We start from the raw sequence: 20,104 nt of genomic DNA, 5'->3' as shown, positions 1-20,104 counted from the left end.
GCAGCGGCAGCGAAGCTGCGACCAGAGGAGGCGATGCACGGAGAACTGAGCAGCGCGGCCCGGCCTGGCCCGCGCAGCCCCGAACGTGACCCCGGGAAAAGCGCGCAGGCACCAGCAGCCCCGACAATTCCAACACAGGAGCGACCGAAAGAGAGAGCAAAGACACAGTGAGACAGAAAACAGCAGCCACTCGGAAAAAGGAAAAGATCATAGTAGCTAAGATCTTAGGGGTAGTAAAATGGTATAATGTTAAGAAAAATTATGGTTTTATAACAAGATGTGACAACCAGCAAGACATATTTGTGCATAGAACTGCTATTAAAAAGAATAACCCTGAAAAATGCATCCCAAGCTTGGGAGATGGAGAGGTGGTAGAATTCAAAATTATACAAGGTAGAAAAGGGTTACAAGCATCGCAGGTCACTGGGCCTGATGGTGTTTCTGTGAAAGGCAGTATATATGCTAAAAATCGTACTCATGTTAGACAATATCTCCATTGTAAGCCCCCCCTACAGTCTCCCTTTCCTAATCCCACCTTTCCCTTTTACCCTATGTCCTATTACCCCCAGTGTATTCCCAATCCGTTTTTTCATCCATGGTTTCCCTCACAAAACCATACCTTTGCCAATTGTTTCCCCAAAAATCCCTTTCCAATGCTGAGTGGGGGATGAAAAGGGGGAGGGAAGAAATTAAACCCTCTCCTGCCTCAGTTTCCCCACAAAGCATGCCTGGAGAGTTCTGTCTCCCTTCTGTCACCCCTAAGATGTTCCATAGAATCTGTTTGGACATTTAAAGACTCAGGAGGGTGGCTTGTTTTGTTTTGAAACTGTTCTTGTTATGCTTATCCAGTTGTTTTCAATGTTAAGTTTTACATCTCTTTTGTTAAAAATAAACGGGTGAAATGTCAGGGTCTCCTCCCCTCACCATGTAGCCCTGGGAGAGGGGCCCTGAGGGCACAGACACATGGGGTTTCCTGAGCCCCTGGTCAGCCTCGTTCCCCATTGGTTGTTTTGTGTTTCCCTGGGCAGGCAAGGACCCTCAGTCCAGACTGTGAGAGTTCCTTGGCAGAGCTCTGGCCATGCGGCTGGGGAAATAAACATCTCTGAAACATCTATCAAGAATCTGTCCGCATATATATTTCTTTTCCACGGGCCTCCTGGTTTGATATATGCGTGTTACGGTAATCCCCGCTGTAACACTGGGGAAAGCCAGGGTCCAGCTGGGGTAGAGGGCAAAGCCCCCCAGAGCCCTGCCAGCCAGGTTACGAAAGCCATTGCGGGTCACGCCAGTAGAGGGGCACTTGCATAACCAGCAGGGCCAGTGACGCAGACACAGCTGGATGCTGGCCAGGGCTGGATGGCCACCAGGAGGTGGGAGCTGCCTGCAGTCCTACCTCCAGGCAGCCCAACCAGCATGCCGCCACTGAGCACACCCATGGGGGAAAGTCCAGTCCTGGGTTTGGCTGCCAGCTCCACCATGCCAGTCCCTCTTCAATTACAAATATATGGCTTGGAAACTGATGACTGGCAGGTTTCTTTACTGAGGCACCAAGGTACCATGAAACCAGGGTAACAGAGTGTGAAAAATAGAAGTTGCATTTATTTCCAAAGATGAAAATTAGCATCATTTTACATGAGGATTGCAGTGCCCAGCCAAGGGTCCTCAGCATCCCTATGTCAGACCACAGTTCTCCATCACTTTGCATTTCAACAGGAGCCCAGACAGTAACAATGCAGGAAAAATGATGCTTATGTCAAGAAGACTGTCCTTATCTTAGCTTAAGACATCCCAAAGCAGTCATTGGGAAGGAGGATGGATCTTCAGCTTCTTGGAGCATGTGTCAGAGAGCAGCACTTGCAGACCATGTCTGAATGGGCACCAGGGAGGACCAGTGACAATGAATGGTGCTACTGAGCAGCCCCAGACCCACTCCTGCTGCCTCTACATGCCTGTGTGCCAGGAAGTGCATCACCACCAGAAGCTCCCCAGGAGCAGCACCTCCACTGATTTGGGCTCTAGAAATGCTGTACAAATCCCAGGCTTTTCAATGGTCCTCACTCCATCAGCGTCCCATTTGCCTCAGACTCTAAGCAGAGGCAGATGAACCACTCCTGTATCAGTAAGTGTTCCAGGTCTTTCCAGCAGGTCAGGAAATGGTAGCCCTGCCAGGCCTGACCTTTCTAAGGACCTCTGAAAATCATGTCAACATCTGACAGCTGTTCGAAAGCTACAACCACGTCACAATGTCATCCTGCATGGATAATGTGTCCATTTCTGTCTCTCAAAAGGCAGACTAATGGCTGAATGGAAATGATTGCTGAATGTGCTAAATGGAAATGAATGATCCTCCCCTTGTTCAGATACAGGTGAGCATTGCAGCACAAGTGGCTGCAGTGGCTCCAAGGAGAGCTATTCACTAGCTCCCTTCAAAGTCACTAACACACATAGAAGGAAAATAAAATGATTTTGCCCAAAAAAAGGCATATAACAGGTCCTTGGAGCATAAATAAGTATTCTAAAAATTACGAAGTGTCAGAAAGTAGATTCAGAGAGGTACTGAGCAAGTCAAGACAAAGTCTGGCAGCCTCGTAGAAGTCTTGGAAATTTTGATTCCAAAGCCAAACAGACACCTATTTCTAAATACAAAGTACTCTACTTAATCATCCCCACTCTAGTGTATATTCATATCTGAGATGAAGTGACATGCATGTTTCTTTAACAAGATGTCATTAAGCGTCACTATTGTTCCCTCTTCCTTAACTGCCTGGAACACTTTACCATCTGCTACCCAGACTTGCTGCTACTAATTTCTCCGCAAGACAGATACTGGGTTCAAGTGGCAGAGCTCCACTTTGTGAAATGCTTTAGTGACTGAAATGCTTGAAAAATGAGAGCTGAGTGCTTTGGAAAGCTATCTCAGCTATCTGTGGTAATGCTGCCTGTTTTAAACACCTAAATCTCTGCCCTACTTCATGTCAGGTGAACCTGTTTCAGGGCAGCCTCCTCAAACATGATCCCCATATTTGCCACTAGTCCTGGCTCACAGCTTCTTCCCAGGTATCCAAAAGCAAGGTGAGGCAGGGAGGGGAGAGCAGGCAAGCACTCCCAGACTGCTGCCCAGGGAGGGAGGAAGCCCCACAGCAGGTTGATGGTGGGGAGGTGAAGGGCTCCTGGTGACATGACAGGGGAAAAGGGCATCCTGGGGGGCACAAGGCATCCCACAGGAAAGCATCCAGCACTCCAGGTGATGGCATTGCTCACGGGAGAAATCAGGTGTTGGGATATGTGTGCACCAGGAAGTTCACCACTACGCTCACAGCCATCCATGCTGCTCAGAATCAAACTGCCACAGGCTTTCTCCTGTTAATGCACTGTGACACTACAGTGATTGCTGTCCATCTCCCCAGAGATGGTAGTTTCCTTTCAGAGCATGCTTTTCCAAGCTGAAAATGTTGGCAGTTAGCGCAGCAGTACCAAACACAGCACAAATGCTTTCCTGACACAGGGATGACCAGTTGGGAGGAAGTGGAGGTGGAAGGATCATTTCCACAGATCATTCTAATCCCAAGGAAGCGGAGTTTGAGGACATCATTGTTTTTATTAGATGCTGGAAAAACTTAAGTCAAAGCATATTTTTTAGTAAGTAATAACAGCCTGCTGGTTCTGAGATTTCCACAGCATTGGAAAAGGATTAATAGTCTGGGAAGGATATTTGAAACATCAGCATCTCCAGGGTAAGAACAGGTCAAAAAACTAAGAAAAAAGCATTTGTCACAGACTATGCACCCTTTGACCTGGACCCCTTATCTCCATCTGCTCACTGTTCCCAGCTTGTGGAAACATGAGTCAGATGCACATGGGATAGCTGAGATCAATTCCTGAAGAAACTTCTCTCTTTTCATTAAGTCACATGTACCTAAAATTAATAATATCTTTTGTGTATTTTCAGAAGGATTTTGCAGAAGGCTAATAGGGCTTTTGAACCACCCCAAGGAATGCCAAGCAAACACTGATTCACATTGTGGAGCTAAATCACCACTCCTCCCAGTCCTGGGAACAGAGTGGTATGCGTGGAAAACAGTTTCATGCATCATCAGCAACTTTTTTTCTTTCACAAATGCCTTCTTTATTGCCATGCAAGCATGGGCAGACATGGCTAAGGAAAGCCAACACTCAAAAGAGCAAAGAAAAGCATATACAGTACAGCAGGAAACCTTCTGTCCTTCCTCCTTGGAGATCACATGAAGAGGTGGTTTGGCCTAAACGCAACTACTTGAGTCATCAGAGAAATAAAATGAATAACAAGCATATTGCACTGCCACTCATTAGTTACTTAAGGACTGCTGAGCTTGCTAGGTGGTGAGCAGCTCCAAGAAATCTGCTGGAAGATGAGGTGAGGAAGATGAGCCGCCAGTTCTGGCGAAAACTCAAGGGTTTTTCCATGGGGCACAAGGGCAGAACAGAGAGCCATCAGGGTAAGATGCACCTGAATGCCAGCAAATGCCTGACAGGAGCTGAGGACTTGGAGCTCAGAGATGGGCCCAGCTGCCTCATCTCCTGATCAGGACACAAAGCCAGCAGCTCCCCTGTCACCAAGTCTAATCTGTCAGCAGCAAAACCCAGGCTACCTATCCCCTTGGCCACTACTGTCAGGGATTTTCTTTGCCAAATCCCGCCAGAAACGGCAGGGCCATTGGGACAGTTCATGAATTCCTTGGATCACCAATGACTCTTCCCTTCCAGAATTATCTGGTCTTCTGGAAAGGGGGGGAAATGCTGGTTACAGAGGTTCATGCACAGAAAGCATAGAAATAAACTCTTAGTCACAAGTTTGCTCTTCTGATAAGGGTGCCCAGACTTCAGAGCAAACAAGCCCAGTCAGGTGCAGAGCCCAGCAAGGAACCAGGGCTCCCAGTCTTGCATGGCAGTCAAGCCTCTGTCCCTTCTATGAGTATTTAAAGTGGAAAGGATATGAATCAGAGCTGAGACATCTTCAAGGAGTAGTCCACGTACTTGAAAGCAGAGAAATCCAGGTTCCAGCCTTTTCCCTCTGTCCTCAACAAGTGTCCTTGAGATCATTCAAAAAAATCACCAGCAAGGGTATGAGCAAAAGTCAGATTTAATATTAAACTACAAAGGACAACAGATTTGTTAGCAAGTTTCACTCTACTTACAAAGGGCAACTAAGGCACCCCAAGGGGAAAGCAGGCAACAACAAAACCAAACAAAAGCCAGGCAATCAAAACAGAAATGAATTGAAACTACCTAAGTATGCGTGTGTATCTGTGTGTAAAGATAGTGTAAACAAGGATAAAAAGGAATGCGGCATAAAGCTTAACAACACTTAAACTTAACAGTACTTTAACTTAACTTATACCTTAATTTATATCTTAACCTTAACAGTCTAACAGAGAAATGACACTTAACAGCATTTAGCCTAAATTATTACTATAATTTAACTTAACTTCCAGACTTGCTATAGCATATGTGCAAACAGTATGGAGTATGCAGACAGAAACAGTCAGTGCAAGATAAGCTACCTGTGGAAAAATTTCCCTCAGAAGTCAGTGAAAATACTCACTTTGCATGCTTTTGCATCTCCTGACGGGCAAAGGATCAGGCCTTGAGGAGTGAGGGTGTTGGCCCAGGATGCATCATTGTTCGGTGATCCTCCAGGTACAGCCAACCTGAGGGTTTGCTGGCTCTGAGAGGTGTCCCCCTCAGAGGGAGATGGCTGGTCACAGGCCTGCTGCGGTCCCAGGAGAGCTCAAGGGGCCCCATCTTGGACTGATGTTTATAGGGTTGTAAGAGAGTGGGCTTCAGCCATAACAATGTTTCAGCCTGGCCACAGTTTGGCTTTTCTTTGAAAGTGTGAGAATAGGAATGTTATACCATTCAGGCCAGGGAAATATTTTCCAAGGCTGGTCATGAGAAAAACAGAAGCTCATTAAGGAGTTCCTAAGAGCAGACAGTGTTTTTTGATAAGCTCAGAAAGAACTGAGCCCAGGTAGTGTTTTCAAGGAGAAGGCCAAACAAGCATTTTCTCAGATCACACTGTAGCCTGGACGTGGCGGTGGGGGGAGGAGAGGGAGGGGATGAATGCACCACTACACCCACCCAGCCTCTCCAGCTGCTTCTCCCCCATGTTCCCAGCATTCTCTGCCGAGGCCAGGCTACTTTATTTTACAGAAAACAAAACTGAAAAAGTTAGTGGGGTACTAATTACCTACCTGTTGTTTAATTATCTTTCTTGGGGTTTTTACTTTGTTTAAAAGCATTTACATTAGAGTATTTTGCCTAGGGAGGGCTAGATGAGCCTACACACATCCAGGTGTAAATTTAAGCACCAAGATCTAGGACCCACCTTTGAAATTGCAGCTGCTCTACACATGTCTTTTTGAAGAGAAAAACAGCATTGAGAGAAAAACACCATCAGGAGAGGGCTTGTGAGACTACCACCATCTATGCCTTGATAATCAAAAAGGAAATGAGGAACAAAGACACATAGGTAAAATTACAGATGAGAATAACAGCACAAGCCTCCAAGGATGAAACTGGGATGAAATCAGTCAGAGCCAAGAGGGTCCAAAGCATCAGAATGGTACAAGGGATCAAACTCAACTCTAGAAATGAGACAGAAAAGTCAGCAAGGATGCAAAGTAAGTAGAAGAGAGGCAGAAAGAAAAGCTAACTGGTACCTTCATCAACCCAGAAGACTCTAGATATTCTCCCACGTTATCTCTGAACACGTAACAAGTGCCTTCCAAAATCCAGGCAAGAAGAGTGGCACCAGGTGATGAAAGAAAGACAAACAATGCACTTGCCTTCAAAGGGGAAGGAAAGTTCCTTGCACTATGAAGTCTGTGGTGAGGAACAACCTGACAATGACAAATGTGGCTGGAATGGAGAGTAACACAAAGAAAGACGAGCAAATTTGTGGCGGGCTGTAAGCAGGAGACAGCGGGGAAGAGCTAGGGCAAGGAGAGGCTTGAGGAGAGAGCAATAAGAAAAGATTTAGAAGACATGATGAGAAAGAAGCATGTCTAATTTTTTAGGGGAAAATAAAGAAAGACCAGGCCCATGAAAAATAGTCTGCAAGTAGATTAAAAGACTGCTAGAACAAGGACAGGGATCAACCAATGTTGCCCAAGCCAAGATGCACTTCTTGCACTGGGGAAAGCAGGATCAGCTGTTATGCTTAGGAAAGATAAGCACCTAGAAAGTCAGAGCTCTCATGACATGCCAGTGGAAAAGACGAGTCCCATCTTTCTGATGGCACCCTGCATTTGCTTCCAGCCCTGGAGGCCAATTAAGTCCCTGGAGAGGTGAGAACTCCCTTTCCTCTGGACCCAGAGGCATGCCTACATATGTGCCCCAAACCAAAACAGACAGAGTTTTCTAGGAGCTCAGGGAGGCTGTGAAATCCCCTTCGCTTGCAGCTTGGAACGAGGTTACATGTCACCCCACACAGGCAGTCTGCAGGTAATTCATCCTGACAGCACAAAGAATAGAGGTAAGATCCTCTCCAAAACCTGACTTCTGCTTGGCAGTGGAGCCCAGCCTGTGATGCTGCTGAATTGACAACTCCTCTGAGGTTGCTCTGAAATGGTCTTTTTTAATGCTTGCACCATACTTTTGAGGATCACCATTTATTCATATTGATCAGTCCTTGAACTGTCTGGCAGTGGCAGAGGTGGGTTGTTGGCTCCATCTGGTTAATGTGACAGGACTAGAAGCATCCTCAGCCTCCCCAGTGCCCCTTTTCCTGGGTGTCCCCCATCCTGTTGCATGGTTGGTGGAGTGGGCTGCTGGGGCTTGGGAGCCCACCAAGAGAAGGACGCTCCCATCAAACAAAACCTTCCACCCTGATGATCCTGGAGGTCTTTTCCCACCTAAATGATTCTACTATTCTCTCTTGTCTCCAGAGGATGGCTATAACCACCCTAAGCCCACTAGGCAGCAAGTTTGACAGCAGGCACTGGAACACCAAAACACAGGGATCAGCTGCTGTGCCCTAATGCCATCTTCCTGGCAAGGGAAAGCCTGAGAAAAAGACGAATGAGCCAGGGGCGTTTAAGCAGACCCAGGTCTAATGCCATGCTGCCAGCTTGTCCTAGTTCTTCCAGCAGCATCCCTCACAGAAGGCATGTACCTCCCCCAAGCCCCCTCGGTGGTCTGTCAAAAAAAAAGTCAGTACTTTTTCAGAAGGAAGCCTGTTCAGACTAGCTGCAGGCACTGCCCTAATTTCAGCACAGGAATTTCGGGCTGCCCTTGGCCCCTCCGGTCTGACACAAGGTGCCGGAGCAAAGAGGACACGGGAGCCGGGGAAACAAGACACAAGACCACCCAACAGAGGGAGCCCCAGCTCCCTGCTTTGGGGCCCAGACCCCCCTTATCAGGGGTTGCTCCACTGTTCTCTCCCCAACCCCCTCGCAGGCTCCCACAGGGGATGGTACATGCGGGATGCTGCGCTGGGAGAGTGTCCTTCTCTCCACGTGGTCATGGGGACGTGGCGGGCGTGGGGAGGGGGATGCACAGGGCTCAGCGAGGCAGCCCAGCGCCTCTCCCTAGCGGGGCAAAGGCCTGCACGTACGGCCGCCCAACGCTGTACCCGGCGGGGCGGGGCGGGGCGGGGCGGGGCGGCGGGGCCACTCTGCCGTGACGTCCGTGGAAGCAGAGGGCGCCCCTTGCTGACATCACCGGCGGGAAACCTCCTCCGGGCCAGACCACTTCACGGTGAGGTAGGGGAGGCGGGAGCGGCCACGGGGCGTGTTCTTCCTACCGCAGCGTCCTGCGGCAGCAGGAGCCTCGGGACGGTCGGGAGAAGCGCCGCCTCGCCGCCCTCCGTGGGCGGGCTCGGTGTGCGGGAGTTTGCTTGTACCTTGTGTCTCCCCCTCAAGTGTGGGTGGTAGTGCCCGATGTACGCCCTGCGCGGGGCGCCACCGCCTCTATAAGCAGCGCCGCCGGGCAGGCGTGGGAGCAGCTGCGTAACTGATCCCGCTGTATCCCAGCCGGTTCTGCTCCGTCCCACCGGGAGCATGTACCAGAGCCCCGTGCGCTGCCTCTGCTCGGCGCTGCCCACCCTCTGCTGCACTCCCGCCGCCGCCTCGGCCTCCCGCCTGCCGCTGTCGCGGCCCCGCTCCTACCCCGCCGCCTCGCGGGCAGCAGCGGGCGGTCCGCCCGCCCCGGAGGCGCCGCCCCGCACAGGTGGGTACTGACCGAGGAGAGTGCGGAGCCGCCCCAGGCACCGCGCGGGGTCACAGCTGGGCGGCCCCGGTCACCGGGCGGCTGGTGCTGGGCTGCTGCTGTCGGAGCAGGATCTGGACTGTCCTGCCCGCATCAGCGTGTCCTTTGTCCCTTCGCCAGCCACCTCTTCGGGATTGGACCGGCTCTTGGGCTTTAAGGCAGCGGCCGTGGCGTTCGCCCACCAGCTGTGAGGAGCGGGCAGTATCGCGGCGCTGCCGGACAGCCCGCCGGAACTTCAGGGGTTTCTGGCTCGGTGTCCTCCATCTGAGGGATAGGGCACCCTCTGCACCCACATGTAGGCTGGGTGCTTGGAGTAAACCCGGGTATCGGTGGGGTGACCTGTCTGGTGAGCCCGAGGGTCAGTGTCCACGTGCCGCTGGCAGGAGCATGTTCTCAGATAGCTGAGCTGTCCTCTTTAGCGTTGCACTTTGTGTAGGATGAGTTTGGCTCACAGTGGGGTCTTTTCACTCAAGATAGTGTGTGGGAACAGCCCAGGTTACTCTACGGCAGGCAGCAGCAGCCATCAGGTCCCTACTTGTCTATACCGTTAAATAATTACACCCCGTTCTTTGTTCCCCACATGAGACTTGGAAAGTGCCCAGATGTCCTCGGGTGCTTGTGCGGACACTACCTTGGCGTGTGCCCTGCACCCTGCCCTGTGACTGTGGCCAGACCCGAATCAGGGCAGTGATGCACCCACCGGACTCCTGCGGTCGGATCCAGCCTTAAGGCATCTCTGTTGGCCCTGGCCATGGCTCAAGATGCTCACCTGGTGCCATTCCTTGTGAAAGCTGGGGCAGGGCACCAAGGTAGCAGCCACCATTGCTCCAGACTTGCTGGTGGGAGAGGTAATAAGCTTTGTCATTGAATGGTTTGAGTTGGATGAGACCTTAAAGGTCCTCTGGTTCCAGTCTTTGCTCAGTGGGCAGGGACACCTCTCACTAGACCAGGTTGCTTAAAGTGCTATCCAGCCTGGGCTTAGACACTTCCAGCTGTAGAGCAGCCACAGCTTTTCTGGACGATATGTTTGAGGCTGTATTACATACCTGGCATTCAGGAGATCCACTTTCCCCTACTGCCCTCAGCTGGGGTTGGGGTGAAGTGAGTTCATTCCCTGCTGTTGCTGTTACAGGAGGGGTGTAAAAGCCAGGGTGGGGCAGGGTGCTTCCATTCCTCCTGTTGATGCCAGGCCAGGATGCCATATGGCAGGATTGAAGCTTCATGGCACTACAGGGAAGAGGAGCATATGCATCTGAGAGCTGGCAGAATTGAGCTCATGATTAATAAAGCACTCATGAGGATAAAGGTTTCCAGAGCTTGTGCCAAGTACTGATTCTCTATATTACTGGAGGCAGGATTTGAGGTTTCCTCTTCTTTCTGGTATTGCCTGTTGAGAACAGGCAGCTTCTGCCTTGCTCTGACAAACTCTCATTGCTGTCCCAAAAAAGGTTGTACATGTAGTATGATACCTTGTAGCATAGAATTTGTCACATGGTGCCTGTCAAGTTGTTCCTAGAACTGGGGTTCCAGGGAGGCCATCTCTAGCTGCTGCTGGCCCCTGGGGCTGTGGAGGCTGATGCAACTACCAGGCCAGACTGCAGGTATGGGGAGCCATTCACCGGGCCGGGAAAGCCCTGTGGTATACAAGGTAGGGCTTCTAGCTGAAAGTGGTTCTGGGAGGTATGACCTGAAAGGAAGGGAAGTGAGAATGTTGTTCACCTTACCTGAAAGGTCAGGGTCCAATACCCTTCTGCAGCCCTCATCTCTGAAGCAAAGTCCTTAAAATAAAGTCTCTGACGGCTTGTTGCCTGAGCTCCTAGAAGTTCATCTCTTCTGTGCTGGATGATGCAAGAAACCTTCCAACTTTACACCCTGTTCTTAAATTTAATTCACAGTTTGAATTCTTCCCTTGCCCTTACTATGCTGAGGTACCACCCTTGCTGAGAGGAAGGAACTTTTTGATTTTAAGCACCTTGAATGGTAATTGCTGAGTTGATTGTTCCCTGTTACATCACATTAAGAGAATCACTTTTATGTTCACTATCCACTGCTTCAGTGCAAGCTCAGGAGTCTGCTTGTTCCTCTGCCTGCACCAGCACCACAGTGTCACAGCACTGGCAGAACACATTATCCCAGGAAGTTACAGATCACTTAACTTGCACTGTAAGATTTTGAAGTGGTGACCTTGTATTGTACAGCTGGACTGCTGTGGACATGGTTCAACATTGCAGAAATAACAAAATGAATTTTGTGTTTGGAGTTTTCGTATTCAGGTTGTTGGTCTGACCCCTATTCTGTAGAATACCTCAGTCTATGCTGTCATGATTTCAGCACTTTCGGGACAAAGAACTTATGCAGATCAGCAGTCATCTTAAGCTGGAATCATCCCAAGGAGCCCCCCTCCTTCAGCCAAGAGCTTTCAAGCCACCTATACCAGGACCGAAGTTGCTTAATTTACAGTCCAGACCCTCTTTCACGCAATCTTCTCTGGTTCCTCAAAAGAAGACTGAAGCTCTTTTTCCTTCCTGACACATGACTGACTTTAAAAGCTGTCAGATCAGTTCTGGGCCATAGCACAGGTTAGGCTATGCTTTATGCCCTATAAAGAGCTGGATACCCCAGGATCCCAGGGATGATGAGATTTAGACAATACTTTAGCTTTTTTTGCAGCTTGGCAGGTGGAGGCTGAACTTAGCCTTGATCCTGCTGTAACAGCTGTAAGCTGCTCAGGGCTTTGCCAACAGACCTTTGATTCCAGCTGTGTTACACCTACCTTGTCCCTTCAGCATCATCCCTCTGACTCAGATCAAGCCACAGACAGCCTAAGATCTTGCTAATGGCTTCTTGGAGGGTAGTTATTTCCCAGTATTCCTTTGGAGAGCCCCACATGAGCCATGTGCATCCATGGCACGGCAGGGGCTGTACTCAGCTGTTGACAGCACCCCTGATGCAGCAGAAAACGCTGTGTGCTTATCTGCAGTTGCAGTGCTTAGCTGTGGATTGTACCTACCCTAAAAATAGGTGAGTGGCTCCCTGTGGAGCTTCTATTAAAAGCTCGATTGATTTCTTTGGGGTTTCTGCATGGCTGCCTCGCAGCCCTGGTTGTGTGTAAACCGTACCCTTCTGTATCCAGCACAGAGCATGCTTTCATTCCTGCTCCCTATCCTCTCACAGCTGTGTAAGGGTCCAGCTTAGGGATTTTGTGTTTTCCCTCACTATTAAATGCCATTTCTTCTACTTCAGCAGTACTTGGCTTCTTGAGAAGAATTGTACACTGAGAAAGACTGCAGAAACTGAAACACTGCACATAGCTTCCCTAGAAAGACATTTGTGTGTGTGAGCTCAAGACTGCATCTCAGTTTGAGGAACTCCTAGTACTTTAAACTTTAACTAAAAGGATGGAGATGAGGAGAAACATCCTATATCTAATCTAAATTCCAAGTTCACAACTTTCTTAGAACTGTTCCATGGGCTTACACATACAAAACACACATTAAAGCAAGTAGTTTTTAGTGTCTTTTAAAAGTATGTATTTTCCTAAATACAAGGACGTGAGGCTTATACTGCAGAGTCTTTCTTTTCCTCCTGAGTATGTTTATTGAACTGTGAGGGTATCCATCTTCCTGCCTGTCCCTCTAGCCTGTCATTATTGTACATCTGTCACCAGCTCTTATAAGTGGTAGTGCTGTAGTCCAATCTGAACATGTAGGTGTGTTGGGTAGCACCCCAAATCTGCTGCAAGATGTGAGCACAAGATGACAATTTCATCCTCTTCCTTTTTTAAGTAACTCAAATGTACAAATAAACGTACTTAAAAACCACTGTGAGCCAACAGTAGTGCAACACTGAAGTTCTTTTGCTTAAGATTCCCTTTGTAAAAGGCATTCAGAGTAAATAAGTAAGTTGAGGCAGCAACAAAACTCAGTCAGCATTGCCTCAGTCAGCAAGTTGCTGTGGTGCAAGCACTGCCCATTCTGCCTGTGTTTGAAGGAGCAAAGCCCTCTCCCTGAGAAATGGTTGGAGAGCTCTTTGGGGCACACACAGTGTAGAAATACCACAAACTGTGCATAAGCCAAAGGACAAAACAGAGCAGGGACACACGTGTGTCTCCGTCCCCTGACAGCTGTGACCCCATGTAGGATAGGGAGACCTCCCTGTAGGAGATGCAGGGCTGGGTGAGGGCCAGCTGCATTAGCAGGGAGAGCTGGGGACAGCAGCTTGTGTGCAGGTCATGTGGGTAAGATGGCCAAAGGACCAGGAGGTGGCTGGGGCCCAGGGAGGACTGCAGGGAGTGCTGGAAACTGCTGAGCTGGGGCACAGCACAAAGGAGTGAGGAGATAAAGGGAGAAAGGAAGGTGAGGAGAATGAACATAAGGATGTGAAGGGGAGCTAGAGACACCGCCTTCTCCACTCCACATCCTGAGATCTAAGCCAGCAGAAGCATCTGGCTGCTTCATGCTCATGACAACGTTACTGCTTTGGGGGTAAATGAAACTGTGATCAGAGATTCCGACTAAATACTAACCTGAGGGAATGAGTCACCCTGCTGGCTGTCCTGCAGGCCATAGTCTGCAGTCTGGAGGCATCCTAGATAGGCACGGTACCAGGCCATACAGAGTGCTATCTCCATCAGAAGCCAATGGTGCACATGAAATAAGGAGCAGGCAGCATTTGTCCACTGCTGGGCTCTCTCCTATGTGAACAGGGAAAAGGTATGCTCTATTGTGGTTTCTACATGTGCAGAGTTAATCTTAGCCCTGCTATTCTGTCGGGATCCCTTCCCCCCTGCCATGTGGCCCTGGGAGAGGGGCCCTGGGGGGGGAGACATGGGGTTTCCCTGGCCCCTGGTCAGCCTCATTCCCCATTGGTTGGTTGTTTTGTATTCCCCTGCGCGGGCAAGGACCCTCGGGTCCCGTGATTGCAGCAGTTCCTCAGCAGAGCCCTGGCCATGCGGCTGGAGAAATAAACATCTCTCCGAAACATCTATCAAGAATTGGTCCATATGTATTTCTTCTCCACCGGCCTCGTTGTCTGATACACGTGTTGCAGTATCCGTACTGTAACAAATGGTGGATAATGCGAGCAGAACGATCCCCGATCCCTAAGGACGGCAACTAATTTGTGAGTAAACTCTGGATTCCTCTTCTTGGTTTTGTTTTGCTATTCCATCTCTAAACTATGGAGGAACCGTGGAAAGACTCTTGGCTTTCAGAGCTGCATATGGACATTTATCTTAAACTTGAAAAGATTCTGGAACAACGATTTGTAAATTTTAGCTTAATTCATGCTCAAAAGGAACTGAAACATTTCCTTTCATGCTTGTTTAAGAACTTTTTCTGCATTTCTTGGGATTCAATTCTTACCAAAGACTTTTGGAAGACTGTTTGGACACAGTTAATTTCTGAGTCAAAATATATGCCGATGGAAGAATATTTTCATGAATATTATTTAATTATTGAGACTGTTGAACAATGTCAGCTGTGTCCTGGTGAAGGGAAGCCTGCCTCAGAGTCTGTGTGACCCAGGCCACGTGGACCGAGAGCTCTGCGAGCAGCAGCGAGGCAGTTCCTGTGCATGGGCGGTGCAGCGTGAGCTGCAGTGTCAACAGCAGAGCGAGGCGCGGCGGGAGCCGGGCAACCCGGCAGTGTCCCCCTGGCCCCGCGCAGCGCGTGGTGGAGCGAGCCCCGTGAACGCCTGACGGAGGGGGGCGGCGCGCGGGCAGCTGCTGGTGGCGGTGGCAGCGGAGCGGAGCCACGCCTAGCTGAGACGCGCGCTGGAGCAGGGCGCAAGGGGGCCGTCACTTGGGGGCCTGGCCATGATGTGGATGCGGCCCCAGGCAGCAGCAGTGCCGCTGAGAGCAGAGGCGGTGGCGGCGCGCGGGAAGCTGAGTGGCGTGGCCTGGCCCGGCCCGCGCAGCCCCGAATGAGATCCCAGGAAGAGCGCGCAGGCACGAGCAGCCCTGACGGCCCTGGCAGCACTGACGACCCTGGCAATTCCAACACAGGAGTGAGCGAAAGTAAAAGAGAAAGCAAAAACGCAGCGAGACAGAAAACAGCAACCACTCGAAAAAAGGAAAAAATCACCATAGCTAAGGTTTTAGGAATAGTAAAATGGTATAATGTTAAACAAAATTATGGTTTTATAACAGGATGTGACAGCCAAGGAGACATATTCGTTCATAGAACTGCTATTAAAAAGAATGACCCTGAAAAATACATCTCAAGTTTAGGAGCTAGAGAAGTAGTAGAGTTCAAAATTGTGCAAGGTAGAAAAGGGTTACAAGCAACAGAAGTCACTGGGCCTGATGGTGTTTCTGTGAAAGGCAGTATATATGCTAAAAATTGTAGTCATGTTAGACAATATTTCCATTATAAGCCCCCCCTACAGTCTCCCTTTCCTAATCCCACCTTTCCCTTTTATCCTATATCCTGTTACCCCCAGTGTATTCCCAATCTGTTTTTTCACCCATGGTTTCCCTCAAAACCATACCTTTGCCAATTGTTTCCCCAAAAATCCCTTTCCAATGCCGAGTGGGGGATGAAGAGGGGGAGGGAAGAAATTAACCCTTGTTGTTTAGAGTTCCAACAGGTACAAATAGAAGAAACCCTCTCCTGCCTCAGTTTCCCCACAAAGCATGCCTGGAGAGTCCTGTCTCCCTTCTGTCACCCTTAAGATGTTCCAGAGAATCTGTTTGGACATTTAAAGACTCAGGAGGGTGGCTTGTTTTGTTTTGAAACTGTTTTTGTTATGTTTATCCAGTTGTTTTCAATGTTAAGTTTTAAATCTCTTTTTGTTAAAAATAAACGGGTGAAATGTCGGGGTCCCTTCTCCCCCTGCCATGTGGTCCTGGGAAGGGGCCCTGGGGGGGAGACACGGGGTTTCCCTGGCCCCTGGTCAGCCTCATTCCCCATTGGTTGGTTGTTTTGTGTTCCCCTGCGTGGGCAAGGACCCTCGGGTCCCGTGATTGCAGCAGTTCCTCAGCAGAGCTCCAGCCATGCAGCTGGAGAAATAAACATCTCTCTGAAACATCTATCTAGAATCAGTCCATATATATCTCTTTTCCACGGGCCTTGTTGTTTGATATGCGTGTTGCAGTATCCCCACTGTAACACTCTTCTGGTTGAAAGACTTCTTTATTGCCTTAGAAGACAGCAGCATGATGTCTTAAACCAGGCTGTTTGCAGGCTGCAGCCCCTGATGACAGGCAGAACATGAGACTGAACGGGACTAACCCTATCTCTGCATCCTTCTTATTTTGTCTCAGACTCAGGAACAGGCTCCTGCACAAACCACCAATGGCTGCAACAAGGCACCCAAGTGATGAGAAGAGTTGTGGTGGACCAGCTCTAACGCCTGTTTTTCCCTTGCAGTGTGTTCCATGGGAAACAGCACCAGCCGGCTCTACAGTGTGCTCGCCAAGACGCTGAGCAGTGGTGCCGTGTCCCAGCACCAGGACTGCCTGGAGCAGCTGGACTCAGCACGGCTGGATCCTTTAGACCCCAAGGATTTGCTGGAGGAATGTCAGATTGTTCTGCAGAAGCGGCCGCCCCGGTTTCAGAGGAACTTCGTGAGCCTGAAGAAGAATACTACCTGTAACCACCGCCCCATCCGGGTCATGCAGTGGAACATCCTTGCCCAAGGTAGGAGATGCTTGTGAGCTCAAGGTATGACCTTGAGACCAAATGCATGAATGAAAACCCTGGCAGAGCAAAGGGAGAGGAGTGAACTACATGAGATACATGAGACTGAGGGCCAGGGGGAATATTTTGAGTACTTGAAGTAGTGGCTTTCCTTCTGTCCCATAGGAGAGAAAAAAAAGGTGTTTCCTCGCAACTCTGATGCCGAAGGTAGCCCTGAATTCCTATCCTAACTGAATACAGTGTATTCTAAAAGCTGTGACCCATCAGTTTTATAGATGGTTGTTAACCCCAGAGAAGACTCATTCTTTTCCTAAATTTTATTTGTAAAGTTTCTCTTCAGTTTCTGATTACCTTATTGGTGAACTATCCAGAAATTCAGATCTGCTATGGGAATTCTCAATGCTTAAAAATAATTTTAACTGGTAGTTTTGAGTCAAGGCTGTAAATTGGCTTGTGCAACAGCCTCATCTTAAAATCTTTTGGGGTGGGAAATTCCCTTCGTAGGAACTGCCTTACCTTTTGCAGTTAAGTCACTTTTAACCCACTTCCTTCTATTTTGGCTTAAGCTGCAGCAGCCACATGTGGAAGTACTTGCCCTTGTGTAGTGGGCAGAGGGGGGAAAACTTTTACTTGTATCTGTAAAAGGAACTTAATTTTTTTGGAGTGACTCCAGTGACTTGAGGAGGGGTTCTCACACCCATTGGTAAATCTGGTACCCTTAAAGTAACCAGCTACTCCTGAAAAACCCATGACCTGCATTTAAACTGATAAAACCTGGAGGATGACAGGCTGTTTCAGCTATCAATAACTTTGGGTTTTTTGTCCCCCCTCCCTGCTGATTCCAGCTCTTGGGGAAGGCAAAGACAACTTTGTTCAGTGCCCCATGGAAGCTCTGAAATGGGAGGAGAGGAAATGCCTCATCCTGGAGGAAATCCTTGCATACAAGCCCGACATCTTGTGCCTTCAGGAAGTTGACCACTACTTTGACACCTTTGAGCCGCTCCTCAGCCGCCTGGGCTACCAGTGCACTTTCTTCCCAAAGCCGTGGTCACCGTGCCTGGATGTGGAGCACAACAACGGGCCAGATGGCTGCGCCATGTTCTTCCTCAAGGAGCGCTTTGAGCTCGTCAACAGTGCCAACATCCGGCTGACGGCCATGAAGCTGAAGACCAACCAGGTGGCCATTGCTCAGACACTGAAGTGCCACGAAACTGGGAGACTCTTCTGCATCGCTGTCACCCACCTGAAAGCCCGCACGGGCTGGGAGAGGTTCCGCTCTGCTCAGGGCTGCGACCTCCTCCAGAACCTGAAAAATATCACCCAAGGAGCGAAGATCCCCCTGATTGTCTGTGGAGACTTCAATGCAGAGCCAACCGAGGAGGTCTACAGGGAGTTTTCCAACTCCAGCCTCAATTTAAACAGTGCATACAAGCTGCTGAGCCCTGATGGACAGTCGGAGCCCCCCTACACCACCTGGAAAATCCGGCCCTCTGGAGAGTGCCGGCACACACTGGATTATATCTGGTATTCCCAGCATGCCTTGAATGTGAATTCAGCCCTGGGCTTGCTGACTGAAGAGCAAATTGGGCCCAACAGGCTGCCCTCATTCAATTACCCTTCCGATCACCTGTCCCTCGTGTGTGACTTTAGTTTTAATCAAGACCCTGACAGACTGCTGTAATGTCTTGGAATGCCACCTGGTATTGCAGTGTCTGAACTCGCCAGTCTTTTATTTTAGAGAAAGCCTTTGAATCTGGATGCTATTGAAAGATGAGGAAATACTGTTGACTAACCATTAAGGCACTTGCTTGGAGTTAACGCTGTTCAGCCCTCAATGTGCAGCCTTCTAGGGAGAAAGAAAGAAGCCAGTGTTCTCGTCATGGTCTTCTTGCCATGTCAGGATTTGAAAACTAGAAGGCAAATGAGCTCTATCACTAAGCCCCCTGTTTAAAGATTTAATCCTCTAATGAATATGGAGGCCTTAGTGTTTAAATCAAAACACTTCTGTTTGTGAAACAACTTGCCCTGACAGCATGCTAATTTTATTTCTTTCATGTTAAGCTTCTGCAAGTACCAAAGAGAGTGAGGTTTGACTACCCAGTGAGAGTCTCTTAAATCTTTTTCTGTTGCAATATGAAGGAAGTTTAATGCAGTTTAGACAAAAAGCTAAGCTCATAGTAGTGTGATCTTGTCATTTTTCTATGACCTGAGATGACAAATTCATTAGAAGTGTGAGGAAGGCCCCCTCCAGTAAGAGCAGGTGAGGAAACAGAGGCTATGACCTAGAGTAATACCGTCACTTTTCCAGAACTGTGTGCATGTGTCTGTCACATGGATATAGCCTGTAGGCATGTACACAGTGACTGTACCTTCATCTTTTCTGTGCTTCGCTCTGGAGGACACAGCTAACCAGGGACTACTTCTTCCTCTGCTCTGCGTATTATTTTTGTAAATGATTTAAATTTGTAGTCTTGTCAATCTTGCCGTTTCTGTAAAGGGCCAATCTTAGTGTTGAAAGATTTATTTATCTTCAGAATCTAAAGCTACACTGGAACGTGTTGTAATTTATTTATTGAGAGAAGTTGGTGATCCTGCATCTGATTGGAAATTGTACAGTGATAGTGTTCAGGAGCCTCTTCCTGTGACCATCTGGGTTACAGCAGAGGTGTGTTAGTATAGTAACTCCTGTGATACTCACTGGTGACATAGGAATTGCATATATGGATTGTAAACATGCCGTTATGCTGGAAAATGACGTAGGAAGAAAGGAAGGAAGAGAGACAACAGTTGGGAGTTGGGCTGACATTTAGATAGTTGAGGAAGATATGGCAGGGCAAATAAAGCAGTATTTCCATGTGAAGTAGGGTGCATAGTAACCCTTAAATGTTCCAGGTTTTTATTAATAAAACACTTTAGAAAGAAGTTTATCTCTGCTGCTGTCTTTCTCACTTCCCTGTTCCAAGTTCCTGTTGCCAAGGAGGTGACATGTCTCAATTAGTTTGAGCTTCAAGTTGGTGCTAATGTTTCCCCTTCCAGACCTCTTTTTCCCCACCCCTAACCCTAATCTCAGGGTGCCATGGCTGCTTTGCCTTCACAGCACACATTCTTTCTCCAACTTGGAATGTCCAAATTTCACAAGTCTGTAGGGAAGGGCGTTACCCTTAGCTGTTAAGCTGCTCACTCTTCTAGTTAAGAGAGGAAACCTACACTGAATTACT

At 48.8% G+C, this 20,104-nt stretch overlaps 1 protein-coding gene and 1 long non-coding RNA gene across 5 annotated transcripts; one reads left to right on the top strand and one right to left on the bottom strand.

The window, feature by feature from the left end:
• Positions 1–1,579: 1,579 nt before the first annotated feature.
• Positions 1,580–8,842, bottom strand: LOC116444349. 4 transcript variants are annotated; one of them, XR_004240285.1, is made up of 3 exons: positions 6,365–8,842; positions 5,582–5,921; positions 1,580–5,068 (listed from the first exon to the last, which is right to left on the bottom strand). It is a non-coding gene; the product is annotated as an uncharacterized LOC116444349 (long non-coding RNA). The 4 variants fall into 4 exon arrangements; XR_004240286.1 differs by having other exon boundaries at positions 5,582–5,861; XR_004240287.1 differs by having other exon boundaries at positions 5,582–5,787.
• A 96-nt stretch (positions 8,843–8,938) lies between these two features.
• Positions 8,939–19,813, top strand: NOCT (nocturnin). Its single transcript, XM_032109672.1, has 3 exons — positions 8,939–9,207; positions 16,617–16,886; positions 17,732–19,813. The coding sequence occupies exons 1-3, from the start codon at positions 9,039–9,041 to the stop codon at positions 18,565–18,567; spliced, it is 1,275 nt and encodes a 424-aa protein (XP_031965563.1). The 5' UTR covers positions 8,939–9,038; the 3' UTR covers positions 18,568–19,813.
• The last annotated feature ends 291 nt before the right edge of the window (positions 19,814–20,104 follow it).

Source organism: Corvus moneduloides, chromosome 5 (genome assembly GCF_009650955.1).
Source record: "Corvus moneduloides isolate bCorMon1 chromosome 5, bCorMon1.pri, whole genome shotgun sequence".
In the NCBI taxonomy this organism is placed as follows: domain Eukaryota; kingdom Metazoa; phylum Chordata; class Aves; order Passeriformes; family Corvidae; genus Corvus; species Corvus moneduloides.
The sequence above is the reverse complement of the archived record's forward strand: the minus strand, read 5'-3'. Positions and strand labels throughout refer to the sequence as shown.

Bases quoted from the DNA above. Each gene is read 5' to 3' on its own strand.
- NOCT (XM_032109672.1), top strand. From the start codon at position 9,039: ATGTACCAGAGCCCCGTGCGCTGCCTCTGCTCGGCGCTGCCCACCCTC. The intron at 9,208-16,616 runs GTGGGTACTGAC...TTTCCCTTGCAG, and splicing joins GGAGGCGCCGCCCCGCACAG to TGTGTTCCATGGGAAACAGC. The intron at 16,887-17,731 runs GTAGGAGATGCT...TGCTGATTCCAG, and splicing joins GTGGAACATCCTTGCCCAAG to CTCTTGGGGAAGGCAAAGAC.